The sequence below is a fragment of the Urtica dioica genome, chromosome 3 (assembly GCF_054948205.1).
Source record: "Urtica dioica subsp. dioica isolate 48M chromosome 3, U.dioica_male_clone48M_v1_H2, whole genome shotgun sequence".
NCBI lineage: Eukaryota > Viridiplantae > Streptophyta > Magnoliopsida > Rosales > Urticaceae > Urtica > Urtica dioica.
Window position 1 is genome coordinate 41728362 of NC_142758.1, and position 17796 is coordinate 41746157.

At 35.3% G+C, this 17796-nt stretch overlaps 1 protein-coding gene across 1 annotated transcript; it reads left to right on the forward strand.

Moving 5' to 3' along the window:
- The first annotated feature begins 11705 nt into the window (after window positions 1-11705).
- BGLU40 (beta glucosidase 40) lies at window positions 11706-17294 on the forward strand. Its single transcript, XM_089609173.1, has 13 exons — window positions 11706-12030; window positions 13299-13365; window positions 13854-13912; window positions 14023-14098; window positions 14229-14300; window positions 14391-14478; window positions 14615-14870; window positions 16024-16139; window positions 16219-16433; window positions 16556-16587; window positions 16668-16770; window positions 16859-16967; window positions 17073-17294. The coding sequence occupies exons 1-13, from the start codon at window positions 11881-11883 to the stop codon at window positions 17245-17247; spliced, it is 1518 nt and encodes a 505-aa protein (XP_089465299.1). The 5' UTR covers window positions 11706-11880; the 3' UTR covers window positions 17248-17294.
- The last annotated feature ends 502 nt before the right edge of the window (window positions 17295-17796 follow it).

Genomic DNA, 17796 nt, shown 5'->3' on the forward strand with positions numbered 1-17796 from the left:
GGAAAATGAAGGATCACATCAATTGAGTTAGCGAAAATGAGAGATTGAAAATGAAACCACCAAAGTGACAAGAAGATCAAATCTCTCACGAAAAGAGTTAAACACGTCAACTTTACTACTGACATCACCATCTTAATATGTTAAGTTGTACTTTAAAGAAGAAGAAAAATATGTAACAAAAATTACTATGTAACTCTAATGATGCGTAGAAAAAATCTAATGATCGATAGAGTAATTTATACTAAGCTTCAATGGCCAGTAGATCAAATCTACTTTCTAGTAGAGTTTCTCTAATGCAAGATAGATCTTTGTATTACTAAGCTTTATCAGTCACTAGACTATAAATACTATAATGGTAGAGACACTTAATCTTATTACAACTTGAAAATCTAACATGATAATCATTATGTATAAACATATAATATGAAAATAAGCATAAACATATAATAAGTCAAAATCCAAGATTACTTATTTATAAATTAAGATGAATGATAAGAAGATGAAACTCACTAATTTCAATTAAATTGTTTATGACTTTGTTATTATAGATGAAACTCACTAATTCTAATTAAATTGTTCAATTGACATTGTTATTATAGATGAAACTCACTAATTCTAAATAAATTATTCAATTGACATTGTTATTATAAATGAAACTCTTGAATTTTAATTAATTTGTTCATATGACTTTGTTATTATTGTTGAAACTAACTCTAATTAAATTGTTCATATGACTTTATTATTATAGATGAAACTCACTAATTCTAAATAAATTGTTCAATTGACATTTTTATTATAGATGAAACTCACTAGTTCTAATTAAATTGTTCATATGGTTTTGTTATTATAGATGAAACTCACTCAGTTTAATTAAATTATGCCTATGACTTTGTTATTATAGATGAAACTCACTAATTCTAATTAAATTGTCCATATGACTTTGTTATTATAGATGAAAATTACTAATTTTAGTTAAATTGTTTAATTGACACTGTTATTATAGATGAAACTCACTAGTTCTAATTAATTGTTCATATGACTTTGTTATTATATATGAAACTACTCATTCTAATTAAATTCTTTATATGACTTTGTTATTATAGATGAAACTCACTAATTCTAATTAAAGTGTCCATATGACTTTGTTATTACAGATGAAACTCACTAATTATAATTAAATTGTCCATATTACTTTGTTATTATAGATTAAAGTTACTGATTGTAATTAAATTGTTCAATTGACATTATTATTATAGATGAAACTCAATATTTCTAATTATTTTGTTATGATTTTGTTATTATATATGAAACTATAGTCAATTGTTCATTTGACATTGTTATTATAGATATCAACGAACTAATTCTAATTAATTTGTTCACACGTGAGTTTGTTTTTATAGATGAAACTCACTAATTCAAATAATATTTATATCGACGTGAATTATTGAGCTACCGGTAGATCAACTCTTCTACCAATAGATCGAACGAGTAGTATTGATCAGCTGGTCAGTAGATCAAATCTCTTGCTAAGTAGAACTGCTAGTGATGTTTATCTACTGATTAGTAGATCATTTCTGACGCTCAATACAACCACGGATTATTTGTCTTTCTAATCAGTAGCTTTACATAAAACACAAAGTTGAAATAATTGTTCATCACGTTAGTTGCTAATAATAAATATTAAGAAACACAACACACTAAACTAGTACATATACATAAATATATGTCAAGGGTCACAATCTTCTTCAAAAATACCAACATCCATCTTTTTTCTTAAAGAGTGGAACGTGAACATCGTTCATGTCTTCAAAGCCAACTCCATCTGAATCAAACTCGCTATATTTGATTGCATAAATTCCACAGTCCGATCCCCTATTAACAGAGCAAACGTTAAAAATAAATAAAAATAAACAAACACAAAATTAACAAGTAAGATTGGCATCGTTTTGCAAAGGCGGTTACATATAAGTTCCATTGGTTTCAATGCTTCTAAATCTTTGATCCACAAAAGGTAAAAATAGTAGCAAACAAGTTATAGTTACAAGTTTTATTGATATTATTTACTCTACCGGTTAGTAGAGTAGTCTACCAAGCAGTTTAGGCGAGCATAATTATGCTATACTGACCACTAGATTTTGCTCTACTGGTGAGTAGTGCTGCATGGAATAAATTCATTTGAATACAATTTTTTTACCTGAATAATCTGATCATTACATTGCTCTGTTGACGACTCTTCATTATCATTACTTCCATTTTCACTACTACAGATTTCATTTTCTGGTGCGAAAAGATATCTGGTGCGACATGTCGCACTTAAATGAGCATTGGGTGCGACATGTCACACTAGATACCCTTCCAGAAAACCAAAAATTTCGCTCATTTTAAGTGGTATCCGGTGCGACATGTCGCACCTAATCCTATCCGGTGCGACATGTCGCACCTAAAAGTTTTAAAAATTTTAAGCGAACTTAAAATCTCTCCTCTTATTTTCACTATCCTTAATTGAATTTTTTCTACTATCTGGTGCGACATGTCGCACCTAATACTGATTAAGGTGCAACTTGTCACACCGAATAAGAACAAGAGTGCGACATGTCGCACCAGATACCATTCCATAAAACCAAAAATTCGCTCATTTTAAGTGGTATTGGGTGCGACATGTCGCACCGAATACTATCCGGTGCGACATGTCGCACCTAATACGGGCAACAAGTGTGTCATGTCGCACCCAATATGGGCAACAGGTGCGACATGTTGCACCGGATTTTAGGTCATGTCTATAACCGACTTCCTTCTTCTTCTTCACACTCGCCTCTCAACTCTCTCTCTCTCGTCCCTCTCCCTCTCTCGTCCCTCTTGCTCATTTTAAGTGGTATCGGGTACGATATGTCGCACCGAATACTATCCGGTGCGACATGTCGCACCTAATACGGGCAACAAGTGTGTCATGTTGCACCCAATACGAGCAACACGTGCGACATGTTGCACCGGATTTTAGGTCATGTCTATAACCGACTTTCTTCTTCTTCTTCTTCACACTTGAATCTCAACTCTCTCTCTCTCTCTCTCTCTCTCTCTCTCTCTCTCTCTCTCGTCCCTCTGCGTGCCTTGCCGGATTTCGCCGCCCCTCCTCCTCGTCGCCGAGCTTCAACGTAAGCTCACTCGCACTCTCTTTCTCTATATCTCACTCTATTTCTCTCTCTGTCGGACCTCTGCCCTACCTCATCCCTTCCTCGTCGCCGTAACTCAGCCTTCGCTCTCGCCGACCACAACCTCTCTCTCATTTTCTTATTCTTCACACTCGCCTCTCTCTCTCTCTCTCTCTCTCTCTCTCTCTCTCTCTCGTCCCTCTGCTCGCCGCCCCTCCTCCGCGCCGGAGCTTGCTGTCCCCTCATCCGTGTACTCCTCCGAACATGGAGCTTGCGCTGTCCCCTCCTTAGTGTACTCCGCCGGACACGGAGCTCGCCATCCCGTCTTTTGAAGTCTGGCCGAGCACTTGCGAAGCCATCACAAGGCCTCCTCCCTCGCCGGAACTTAGCCCTCGCTTTTGAGATTTTATGAAGTACGACTTTGGGTGCGACATGTCGCACCAAAAAGTATCGCACCTAATATCTGACACTTTTAGGTGTGACATGTCGCACCCGAAGCTTTTAGCGACGGATTTTTGGGTGCGACATTGTCGCACCTAAATTCGCACCCGAAGAACTTTCAGGTGCGACATTTTGGCATTAGGTGCGACATTTCGTCGCATGTGATGCCTATATATGTAATAATGTTTCTTCTTCTGATGCATTCAGACTACCATCATGGAATTCTCTTCTTGTTGTTTTTCCGCTTCTATAATGAATTGGAAAAAAAAAACTCGGACTCATTGTAATAACTAAAAAAAAACCATCAAAATACAAATTAACAATTTTCATATGGTATCATTAAAGATTCACACACCCACAATTTAAATCATCATGTCACATAGAATACAATATATGTATTTATATAGGTTGTGACAATTAAAAATAATACGTATCATTCAAACTAATTCTTTTAAAGAACACTTTACCACGTAGATGAAACAACATATATCATTTCAGCAACTAACGAGAATTTTTTCTAGCAGTAACATTTTCATAACAAGAATAAAGTATCAAACGAAGTAAGTTAAGGTATAAATAGTAACATTGTGGGCAACATAAAAGTAGATTCACCCCTTTTATAGTGGAGAAAATTCTACTGTCGTTTATATGAAAGGCATTCCATGATAACAAAACTCAAAAATATTAATGTTGAGAAAATTCTACTGTCCGGTAATTTAATTACACTATTAATGGTATTAATGGATGATAACTATATATCTATTACAATTTTAATTATTATATATATAATCAATAGTTATTGTTTCTCTTATCATAATTATGACATTAATATTTTATTTTGTTTTGATTTCAAATATTTGGTAATAAAAATATTAAAACATATCCATTATAGCTATATTGTCTAACATTTAAAAGCAAATTTTTTGGGGATAGAGAGATACTTGTTTTTGTCTGGAGAGAGAGAGAGAGAGAGAGAGAGAGAGAGAGAGAGAGAGAGAGAGAGAGAGAGAGAGAGAGAGAGAGAGAGAGAGAGAGAGAGAGAGAGAGAGAGAGAGAGAGAGAGAGAGAGAGAGAGAGAGAGAGAGAGAGAGAGAGAGAGAGAGAGAGAGAGAGAGAGAGAGAGAGAGAGAGAGAGTTGATTAATATTTAAAAATAAGAGTTGATTAATGTCGAATTCCGGGAAAAGACTAGCGAGCTGAGCGAGCTGGAGCTGGAGCGAGCTGAGGAGTTGAGCGAGCTGGAGCAAAGCTCGCTGAGGAGTTGAGCGAGTTGGAGCGAGCTGGCTTGAATTCCGGGTGTTAGGAGTTGACGTGTTGGTCAAGCTTCCTTGTATTTAGGGGTTGTTAGCAGAGTTAGCTTAGGAAATAAGTTGTTATCGGTTCCTCGTTTATAGCTGATAAGGTTGTTGTTAGTTCAGCTATTTTTACTCTTCTAATTCGTGTATTTAAGTACTGTTAATGAATGAGAATAATCATCGAGTATTCCCTCATAAAACACTAGCCTAAATTCTATATGGTATCAGAGCAGTGTTAACCTCGATCCAGAAAATGACTAAATATGGTCAATCACACGCCCTAGCTTTCTCATCCGAAACCCCTTCCCTAAACACCTCCATGGCCGATCAAAACCCTCACACCATCACCAGTCACAAGCTCAATGGCCAAAACTACCTTCAATGGTCTCAGTCTGTCCAAATGTTCATCTGTGGTCGCAGCAAAGACGATCACCTCACCGGAGAAGCCAAAGCCCCGAAGAAAGATGATCCACAATTCAAAATTTGGAAGGCTGAGAATATCATGGTCATGTCATGGCTTGTTAATTCTATGATGGCCTGAGATAGGTGAAAATTTCTTGCTTTACTCTACTGCATCTGAAATTTGGGAAGCTGCTCGTATCACCTTTTCAGATTCAGAAAACACATCGGAGCTATTTGAGACAGAAAACCTTCTTCATGACTCAAAACAGGGAGATGCATCTGTTACTCAATATTATAGCACACTGACAAGATTATGGCAAAGAATCAATGTATATGATCAACACAGGTGGAACTGCCCTGAAGACTCGCTGCTCTATGCAAAGATCTTGGAAACCAAGCGTGTATTCAAGCTCTTATTAGGTCTCAACAAGGAGCTAGACGAGGTCAGAGGGAGAATCTTGAGCATCAAGCCACTGCCAACACTTCGTGAAGCATTTTCAATGGTCAGACATGAAGAAAGCCGTAGAAAGCTCATGATGACTGCACTCCAATCCTCTCCAAGTCCTCATGATGTCTCTGCCTTGATAGCTCACGAAGAGTCTCATGCCCTGGCTGCTAAGGCACCCTACAACAAGACCAAGAAAGGAAGACCCTACTGTGATCACTGCAAGAAGCCAGGACATACACGTGAGACATGCTGGGAGATTCATAGAAAACCGGCAAACTGGAAGCCTTCAAGGTACTCAAGAGACCAGGAGACACAAGCAAATTCAGCATCCTCAAGCCCCTTCAGTCTTGAGCAGCTTGAGATGCTCACATGCCTCATCAGAAAAGCCAGCCAACAAGGTGACTCGCCTACAACTGGACTGATGGCTCAAAGAGGTATAATACATGAGGCTATTCAAGCCTTAACAGCATACCATGTGATTACTAATCTCTCAATTGTGTGGATCATGGATTCTGGGGCATCAGATCACATGTCAAGCAGTTTCCATCTATTCACCAATTATACACCATGTAATGAGAATTTGTATGTCACAATAGCCGATGGATCAAAGGCCTTGGTAGCTGGGATTGGTTCAGTAAAAATCACCAATCAACTCACACTGAGTTCTGTATTACATGTACCTAAGTTACACTGCAATTTACTATCTGTTTATAAGGTAAATAAGGACTCATGTTGCCTAACTATCTTTGATGATGTGTCTTGTGAAATTCAGGAAAAGAAATCAGGGATGACGATTGGCAGTGCTGAAATGTGTGGTGGACTCTACCTCATCAAGACAAGCTCCGAGACCAGCAAAATTGCCTCAGCTTCAATCCTCAAAAATAAGTCAGCCTTCTCTCAAGCAGATAGAGATATTATGTTGCATCACTATCGCTTAGGCCACCCTAATTTCATGTACCTCAAGAAAATGTTTCCCAAATTATTCATCAATAAAGATACAAATTTGTTTCAGTGTGATGTGTGTCAACTATCAAAGCATACTCGTAGCTCTTATAACCCTAAGCAATATGTCCCATCAAAACCTTTTTCTGTTTTACATAGTGACATTTGGGGTCCCTCAAGAGTGAAAAATCTAAATGGTGCTAGATGGTTCCTAACCCTCATTGATGACCACACTAGAATAAGTTGGGTATACCTTATGAAAGACAAATCTGAGGCTAGCTCAATCATCATCCAGTTTCACAAAATGATAAAAAACCAGTTCACCACAGGCATATAGATTATACATTCAGATAATGCCAAAGATTATTTCAATGCACAACTCAACACTTACTTTCAATCTCAGGGCATCATTCACCTTAGCTCGTGTGTCCAAACACCTCAACAAAATGGCATTGTAGAAAGGAAAAACAGACACCTATTAGAAGTAGCTAGATCCCTTATGTTTACCTCACATGTACCAAAATACCTATGGGGAGAAGCCATTCTAACTGCCACATACCTCATCAATAGGATGCCCTCAAGAGTCCTAGGATTCAAATCTCCATGTGAGAAACTGAGAGAATCCTTTCCAACAACTAGGCTCATATCCACCATCTCACCTAAAGTCTTTGGATGCTCTGTCTTTGTACACACATATGATCACAGCAAATTGGATCCTAGGTCCATCAAATGTATCTTCATTGGTTATTCTTCCACTCAAAAGGGATACAAGTGCTACTCACCTCAAAACAAGAAAACCTATATTTCCTATGATGTTACCTTCCATGAGACCACACCATACTATGACTCCTCTGAAGGACTCATAGAAACCTCAAGCACACCAATCCACCACACTCAATCCATGCCTACTACCATAAACATCATAGACACCATACCAGATCCACAACAAGAGCCTCACCTCACAGATGAATCTCACCAAGATCAGATGCCACAAGAGACACACACACTTCAGCACTCCTATGAGACATCACCTGATCGATCCTTAATCAACATCACAGATGAATCAAATCAAGGTAACATTAGTCCTGAAATACTAGCAAATAGTACAATTGACAGTGAAGCAGGTCTTGATCTTCCCATTTCCTTGAGAAAGCCATCACGAGCATGTGGTCCATACCAGATCGAAGACTTCATCTACTATGGGAATCTCTCCAGCAAGTATCAAGCCTTCCTGACTCAACTGGATCAAGTCACCACACCAGATACAATTCAGGAAGCAATGTCAATCCCTGAATGGAGAAAAGCTGCAATGGAGGAGATAGAAGCCCTAGAGAAAAACAAGACCTGGAGCATTGAGGAACTGCCAAGAGGAAAGAGAACAGTGGGGTGCCGATGGCTGTTCACGGTCAAATACAAGTCAGATGGCTCAATTGAAAGGTACAAAGCTCGACTTGTAGCCAAGGGATATACTCAGTCCTATGGAATTGACTACCAAGAGACATTTGCACATGTGGCTAAACTAAATACAATCAGGGTCATTATGTCCATTGCATCAAACTTGGATTGGCCATTGTACCAGTTAGATGTCAAAAATGCCTTCCTTAATGGCACACTTGAGGAAGAAGTGTTCATGGACTTGCCCCCGGGATTTGAAGGTGATCATGAAAGCAAGGTCTGTCACCTCCACAAGTCCATCTATGGACTCAAACAGAGTCCACGAGCCTGGTTTGGGCGCTTCACAAGAGTCCTCAAGAGCTGCCAGTTCAGCCAAAGCCATGCAGATCACACCTTGTTCACCAAGCATTCAGCTCAGGGAAAATGTACCATCCTCAGTGTTTATGTGGATGATATAATCCTCACAGGTGATGATGAAGAAGAGATCATGAAGGTCAAACGTGTTCTGGCTACTGAGTTTGAAGTCAAAGATCTTGGAGAGTTGAGGTATTTCCTCAGCATGGAAGTAGCAAGGTCCAAGATTGGAATCTCAGTGTCTCAGAGGAAGTACACACTGGATCTGCTCAAAGACACAGGTATGCTGGGGTGCGAACCTGCTGAGACTCCAATGGATTCAACTGTGAAGCTACTGAAGAGCAGCACTGAGAAGAGAGTGGATAAGGGTCTATACCAAAGACTTGTTAGGAAGCTTATCTAACTGGCTCACACAAGACCAGATATAAGTTTCTCGGTAAGCCTGGTAAGCCGCTTCATGAATGACCCCTCAGAGATTCACATGGAAGCTGTAATGAGAATCCTCAGATACCTCAAGTCCACACTAGGAATGGGATTGATGTTCAAGAAACAATCAAGCCGTGAGATTCAAGTCTTCAGCGATGCAGACTGGGCAGGCTCAAAGACTGACTCCAGATCAACCTCAGGCATGTGCTCATTTGTCTGGGGAAACCTGGTTACTTGGAGGAGCAAGAAGCAGTCAGTTGTAGCCACAAGTAGTGCTGAGTCAGAGCTGAGATCTTTAGCTCATGGAGTGTGTGAAGGAATGTGGCTAAAGAAGCTGCTCGAGGACTTGAAGATCAAGATAGATGGCCCAGTGAAGATATTGTGCGACAACAAGTCAGCAATAAGTATGGCTAAAGACCCTGTTCAGCATGACAAAACAAAACATGTCGAAATTGATCGCCATTATCTGAGTGAGAAGATTGAAAAAAGGTGATCTCCCTGTTATATGTGAGTTCTGCAGATCAAGCTGCTGACATATTTACCAAGCCATTGCCACGTCAACTCTTCACCAACAATTGTTCCAAGCTCGCCTTGTTTGACATCCACCAGCGAGCTTGAGGGGGAGTGTAGAATTCCGGGAAAAGACTAGCGAGCCGAGCGAGCTGGAGCTGGAGCGAGCTGAGGAGTTTAGCGAGCTGGAGCAAAGCTCGCTGAGGAGTTGAGCGAGCTGGAGCGAGCTGGCTTGAATTCCGGGTATTAGGAGTTGACGTGTTGGTCAAGCTTCCTTGTATTTAGGGGTTGTTAGCAGAGTTAGCTTAGGAAATAAGTTGTCATTGGTTCCTCGTTTATAGCTGATAAGGTTGTTGTTAGTTCAGCTATTTTTACTCTTCTAATTCGTGTATTTAAGTACTGTTAATGAATGAGAATAATCATCGAGTATTCCCTCATAAAACACTAGCCTAAATCCTATAATTAATACTGTTAAGACTTGATACAAAAAGAGAGAGAGAGAGAGAGAGTTGATTAATATTAAAAAAAAAGAGTTGATTAATACTGTTAAGACGATACAAAAGAGAGAGAGAGAGAGAGAGAGAGAGAGAGAGAGAGAGAGAGAGAGAGAGAGTTGATTAATATTTAAAAAAAGAGTTGATTAATATTGTCAAGACTTGATACAAAAAAGTACTAACTAGTCAATTTTCTGTTCGAGTGTAACCAAAATAAGCATGATAATTCATCCATAGGTTCGGAGACTATGTGAAAGTTTTTGTTTTTGTTTGTAGACTCTCTGTAAGTTAATAGTTATTACGTAGGTCAAGGGCACAAAATATTCCAAAGGACGCAGTAAGTAGTGTCCTGCTAGTTGTTGTGGTGGAAAACTTACTAAATCTTTGTAAGGGTGTGTTTCGATTACGGATTGAAATATTCTAGTATGTCGTCAATATGTTTTTGCCATCCCGGTATATCTGTTATTATTATTGTTACAAATTTATAAGTATTTTCTATTTTGTGACATGATTGTTGTCAAACACTAAAATAAGTATTTTTTTTTTACATTTTGTTCATCTTGCAATTACCATAGTTTATTATTGGCGTTTACATTTATCATTTATATTAATGTAATAAATTTGACATTATTTATTTAAATTTTACAAATTTTCACTTTATATATAAATATATGTACGAAACCTTGTGTGTTTATTTCAGTATTTTTTTTCTCAAAATATATGTGTCGGTATTTCTATTCATAACGATATACTCGTTGGTAATAGAGTTTTAGAAAGCATGAATAAATTATAAAACCACTAACGAAGGTAAAAGTAAAATTAGAAGAAGAGAATCTAACAAAGAGTTTAAAAAAAATAGGTATAAGAGATGGATAGCGAAATACACATATTTTGAAAAAGTTTCAACTGTTAGAAAACAAAATTAAAATGACACAAAAAAGAAAGGGATATAAAAATATTGAGCCAGCTCAAACTCAACAGAATAAAACCGTGCCCTAACGACAAGCAAACAAGAAGGTATGGGTTCCAAAAAGATATCAGAAAAAAAAAAAAGATTTATCGCGTGAACAAATTCCTTGGAAGAGTCGCCAATGAAAAGTGATATTTGTGTCTCAAAGCACTTCTTTTTAAGGATATGATACGCTTAATTATATAGTCATGATCAACTAATTCACGACTTAGTATATTTGCCATCTTTCGCTCACACAAATAAGCTGATTTCTAGCTTTGAGTCAATTGCCTTCGTCTTTGTCTATCAATTTAATTCAACATCATTTACTCATTCAAACTTCAAAACGCAATCACGCAACTAGAAGAGAGACTTATGGTCCAACTCCAAAGTGCTTTTCGACGCAATTGCCATATAAAATTAGTACACCTAGCTAATACTTTTCCACAAGGTTTTGGAAATGTGTTTTTGGATCAGAAATTCAAAATATTTGGCACTTTTTCCACCATGGGATATGATTTCATAGACATTTAATCACTATGAAGTTGTTGGTCGGGCTAAATAGATTAAAAGAAACCAATAAATAATATATAACAAGAAATCTTGTATTACCTAGTACTTTTAAATCAACAAGAAAAGTAAAAGATGAAATGAAAGAAAATGCAAGACAAAAGATCATATAAAAAAATAAAATGTGGAAACGTGTGTGAACTTATTGACATAAAATTTCCCCTATAACATTCCCTTAACCCTAATTTTCAATATTTTTGTGGAACCAACACCTATATAAATGCAATATAATATATATGCCATACATGTCCCACTTGGAATCCCCATTATTGGCCTCCCTTTGATTTTCCTATTTCTCAACCACCACATTTCACATTGTTAGTCCTTTACTGATTCCTCTGCCTAAATAGTTCAAATTTCCTCTATAAATAGAGTTGATAATCAAAGCTTTGTATCGCTCTTATCTCATTCATTTTTAAACCTTATACATCCTCCAAAAAACCCTCTCTATTTCTTTCAGTTCGAAATTCCAAGCATAATATTGAAGAAAAAGAAAACTCAAAACTATGGGTAGAAGAAAAGGCAAAGACTCGGTGTTCACATTATTAGTTATCTTTGTGTTTGCTTTGTCACTCAAAACCTGTTTCTCTCAGAATATCAGCAGAGCAAGCTTTCCTAAAGGCTTTGTTTTTGGTACGGCTTCTTCTGCTTTTCAGGTAAGTTCTTCCCATATTAATAATAATAAAGTATAATTATCCATAGATATAGATTCTTGTGTGTGTGCATGGTAATTAAGGGTTTTGGATTGTTCTGTAAAAATGAAAAACGATTGATTTCCGAGACCATGTCGTTTGTGTATATACATATATATGTATATATATTGGCTCAGAATAATCTGTTGATCTAGTCAAGAGTACAGGAAAGTTGGAAGCGTATGGCCTGTAATGAACGTACGTTTAGATCTGATTTCCAGACGATAAAGTGTTGAATAGTCAAAACGACATGACACTACGGAAACGACATGAACATGAAAATTTATAGTTAAACTCGCATTATTATATTCTGCCTATAGAATACAGTTACTGTGAGTATTGAGCGTTGTTAATTCGTCCGGAGAAAATAGCATTTATTTGTAATTCAGGTTGTTTTACACTGAAAGAGATAAGATAAAAAACCATTATTAGATATATAAATATTTTGATGAATTTTTAATAAATTATGGTGTGCGGTTTGATTATAGAAGTTATTAGATGATCCGGATTAGGGACGTGGTCTTTGTGAATTCCTATAATTAATCCGGAGTTTCTGTTTTTTCATATGATCCAGGCTCATAATTATGTCTTTATTAATAAAGACATTAATTGTTTTATTAATTCATATTTATTATATTATATTTATATCCATGGCAAGAAAGAAAATAATAATAACAATATATAGTGAATATTTATGTTTATTTCTCTTTTGAAACAGTGAATGCTTATGGTATTGCCTACAGACTTTTGTATCAAAATTTACACCCTCATATAAAATGTAAATTAACGGATAATATCCTAAAATGTCTTTTTTTAATCTAATATGATAATAACATTTACTTGGGTTTTGAGGAATGATTATGAAAGAAGATAGGTTTAGCTTGATAAGTGGAGTTACGGACAATGGATTTTTATTTAGGATCCTTTTATTTATTTAACAACAACAAAAATAGTTGGAAATACGTCACATGCTAGTTCGCTTTTAGTCTGTTATTTTTCATTAAAAGTCATGAAAGATGAGTGTAGTATGATTCATTAATTGCTTGTTGTAGAACATACTTTCCACATCATAATCAACAGAAATTATATTTGCACAGAATACACGTTATAATTTTATTAGAAGGCATTGTTATTATGGAGTTGATTATTTTCAAAATTATGTTAGTTTATTTTTTTGCTGTGAATTGCTTTGCAACTCTAATTAGTTTTTAATTCTCTGTAATCTCTCTCAGTACGAGGGAGCGGTGAAAGAAGATGGAAGAGGGCCTTCTATTTGGGACACATTTTCTCACAAATTTGGTAATTTTATATACAGTTTATGGTAATTTTATATACAGTTTATGGTAATTATGCTTATTAGAATTCTGGTACGGAATTTTCTGTTCGACAAATAGCCAGAATCACGAACGGATATTTCTTTTTTCGTATACACCTTTATAAAAGAAAATTCTAATGTATGCCAAGGACTTTGATTTTATATTTTTTTTTTCTTTTTGAAACAAAACGGAATGAAATTTATATTCCAGATAAATATTCTAGCTAGTTCCACAAAATTCGATATGGAAATGAACATAATATTTCTGTTCTGCTCCGAATGACCAGATTTATTCCTAACTAACAACATTTAGCATATTCATAATTTTATTAGAAAAAATCATATTCATCATTTTGTAATAAATTTATTTTTTAGGCATACTAAGATTAATCAACTTTTTCTTAGTAATATCATTCATTTATCATTTTTTCTTGACATATATCTATTTACTTATTTTTGGCCGAAATAACAGGGAAAATCATAGATTTCAGTAACGCCGATGTTGCAGTTGATCAATACCACCGTTATAAAGTATGATATTTATACACTTCTCTCTATACTTGTTTGATTTCATTTTCCTCATTATTTTCCAAGTTTTAATAGTCAAATAATAATATATTTTTTAAATGTGTTTACAACAGGAAGACGTACTACTCATGAAGAACATGGGAATGGACGCTTACAGGTTTTCCATAAGCTGGTCTCGGATTTTTCCAAGTAACTATAATCTCGTTTTTCCTTATTTATTTATTTATTCTTAATACTAGCCAAATAAAATGAATTAATATCATAATAAATACTAAGAACACGATTTTCAGATAATAATTCAAGATTTTGTTTGTACCAGATGGAAGTGGACAGATCAACCAGGCAGGAATCGATCATTATAATAAACTCATTGATGCCTTATTAGCCCAAGGTAATTAATTCTCTCTCACCAAATAAAATCGGTAAATAAATAAAAATCTCAAATCTATAGTAACTTACTAACCAAAAAAATCAAACACAGGTATTGAGCCATATGTGACACTATACCATTGGGATCTTCCTCAAGCTTTGGATGACAAGTACAAGGGATGGTTAGACCGGCGAATCATGTAATAAATTAAATTAAATCAAATATTTGTACTATACTTTACTAGAAGTGACGCACAAAAATGCTACAACAATTGTCAGAAATTCACTTGCTACATAATTTATTTTCTTCTACTAAATGAAGTGACCTAATCGCAGAAACGACTTCACGGTCTACGCTGACACGTGCTTCAAGCACTTCGGGGATCGAGTGAAGAATTGGATCACGTTCAACGAGCCACACACGTTTGCGATCCAAGGCTATGATGCCGGGTTACAAGCCCCGGGACGGTGCTCAGTCATCCTCGGGCTTCTTTGCAAGGAAGGAAATTCTGGCACCGAGCCTTACATTGTCGGACACAATGTGCTCTTGTCTCACGCCGCGGCATCCAATATATACAGGATAAAGTACAAGGTATTTAAGTTACTGGCTGTGTTTAGCTTAGCTTATTAAGCATGCTTTTAGTTTTTTTTTTTTTTTTTTTTTTTTTCTAAAAGCCCTACTGTTTTAAAGTGTTTGGTAAAAATAGATTTTAGTAATAGTTGAAAAATGTTTTTGCAAAATATAGAAGAAAATTGAATAGCTAGATGAAGTGACAATTCCTTGCTTTAATGACATTTTTGGTTCAAATAAAGCAAAGGGTTCAATTCATAAATCATGTTTTTTTTATTCAGTTAAATAAGAATTCAAAAAAACTATAAACATCTAAATTTTACAAAAAATTAGGAAACTAACCCACTTAGATTTTTGTAATTGTTGTTTAGCCAGTCTTTAGTAAATATTACGTAAATAGCCACATACATGATGTGGCATTGTGTGGGATTTTTCTGTTTTCCTTAGTTGCCCTTTTATTCAAAATTCGATTAGAATTAGGGTCCATTAGGAAAATAATCAATTTAAATGTTTGATATTGCTAAATAGCCAATGTTTGGTAAATTTTAGGTAAATAGTCACTTTCAAATGTAAATCTTAAGTAAATAGCCACTTTTATATACCAAATGCTGGTTATTTACTTAAGGTTTATGTCTGAAAATGGCTATTTACTTGAGATTTATCAAACGTTGGCTATTTAGCAATTTCAAACATTTAAGTTGGCTATTTTCTTAATTTTTTGTTAAAATTATGGTAGGGTATTTCAGCCAATTTAAGCGTGTAAATAATTGGTCATGGCTATTTACCAAAAATTTACAAAAGATTGACTAAATGGCAATTAAAATTGTAAATAAAGCTATATAGCTAATGCATCCTTAATTTATTAAGTTAAAATATATATATTTAGTTGGAATTGTTAATAGCTCAAGAGAGTCAAGCCCATACCCAAAACCTAAGCAGTTGAAGATGCAAATTCAACAAGGGAAAACAGATTTTTAATTTGTTATAATAAACTTGTCAACCAAATTTTTCGGTTAACTTTCCCTTAACCGTAAAAACTAAAATAAAATTATATATTATTTTTTTCATGTGTTTTTTTTATAAGAAAGAAGAAGGGTTTAGAATGTACTCAGGTTTGGTATCAACTGAACATATATAATATTGTATGTAATATGTGACATTTTCGGTTGTGCAGAGGCAGCAGAAAGGCTCAATTGGGTTGTCTCTTGATGTCATGTGGTTTGAACCCGCGTCGAATTCCAAAGCCGACATCGACGCCACACAAAGAGCTCAAGATTTTCAACTTGGATGGTACTAATTGCTTTTAAATGAAAATTTAGATTTTTTTTCTCTTTCTAAGCGTAAAAACTAAAGCTTTTAAGTGTCATAGGTTTCTCGACCCGTTGATTTTTGGCGATTATCCGGCTTCGATGAGACAGAGAGTAGGAAATCGGCTTCCGACTTTCACAGGATCTGAGTCTTATTTGCTCAAAAGGTCTCTGGATTTCGTTGGAATCAATCACTACACAACTTACTACGCATCAAACAATGCGAATTTGGGTTTCCTCAACGACACCTTCTCAGACTCGGCTTCTTCTACGTCACGTATGTTTTCAACGGTTTATTTAGGAGAAAATTTAAATATAATGTAACTATTGAATTATTTATTTATTTATTTAGATATTATGCTTATTTTTATGTTTTGTTCTTGTTCTTTTCCTTTTCAGCGCTTAAGGGCTTGAAGCCGATCGGCGACAAGGTATGCGAGTGTGTAGGTCTAATGATGACTTGCAACACAAGTCTAAAAAGTTAACGGCTCTTTTTATTTATTTATTTCAGGCTGCTTCTATATGGTTGTACATTGTACCTGGTGGCATGAGAAAACTTATGAACTACATCAAGATTAAGTACGGCAATCCAACGGTCCTCATCACCGAAAATGGTATAAAAAATTATTTAAAAAAAAAAAATTGTTTTCATGAAAACTAATTTTAACCATTTTTTTTTCTTCTCTTTGTGGAACTTGACAGGAATGGATGATTCAAATAACATACTGAATTCACTCAAGAAGGCTCTGAAGGATGACAAAAGAATCAAATACCACAATGACTACTTAACAAACTTGTTGGCTTCAATCAAGTAAGCCAAAATAGCTTTTTTTTTTTTTTTTTTAATTGTTTGTGCAAAATTTAATTTGATTTTTTTTATTGATATGTTTTTTTGTTGTTGTTGTTGGAATTTCAGGGAAGATGGGTGCAATGTGAAAGGGTATTTTGTGTGGTCTCTGTTGGATAATTGGGAATGGGCAGCTGGGTATACATCCAGATTTGGTCTCTATTTTGTTGATTACAAGGACAAGCTCAAGAGATACCCTAAGAACTCTGTTCAGTGGTTCAAGAATTTCTTGACTTCTGCTTAGAATTACAATTCTTGACAAAGAAAGAAAGAAAGAAAGAAAGAAACAAATGTCTTGTTAAATTGTGGTGATTTTTTCCCCCTCTTATTTTCTCTGTTTATGTTGTCTTAAATTAACGCTCAATTTTTTTTTAAAAAAAAAGCACTATAATTATTTCAAAGCTTAATCATAATTGTTTCAAATGAGAGAAATGGACATGAAAAATAAGTTCTTCATGGCCACAAAAATCAATAGGGGAACTAAGATTGTATATATGACGACAAAATATTGCGTTTTATGGTAAATTTCGCCATAGAAGTATTAGTTTTGAAAGAAAAATAATAATATTTTCTACATTTTGATTTAAAAAAATCATTTAATATTCACGTCTATTTCACTTGAAGTTGGTCTGGATGATTATATATAATGCATTTTTAAGTGAAATGTGCATAGGAATGGTAATAGATACAAAGATTGAAAAGAATGCATTGGATGGATCTCATTTCCCTTCCATTTGTTGCGGCATGCTCTCGGACCTATTTACCGAAATTTTGAAGCGGGCGGGGTAATATG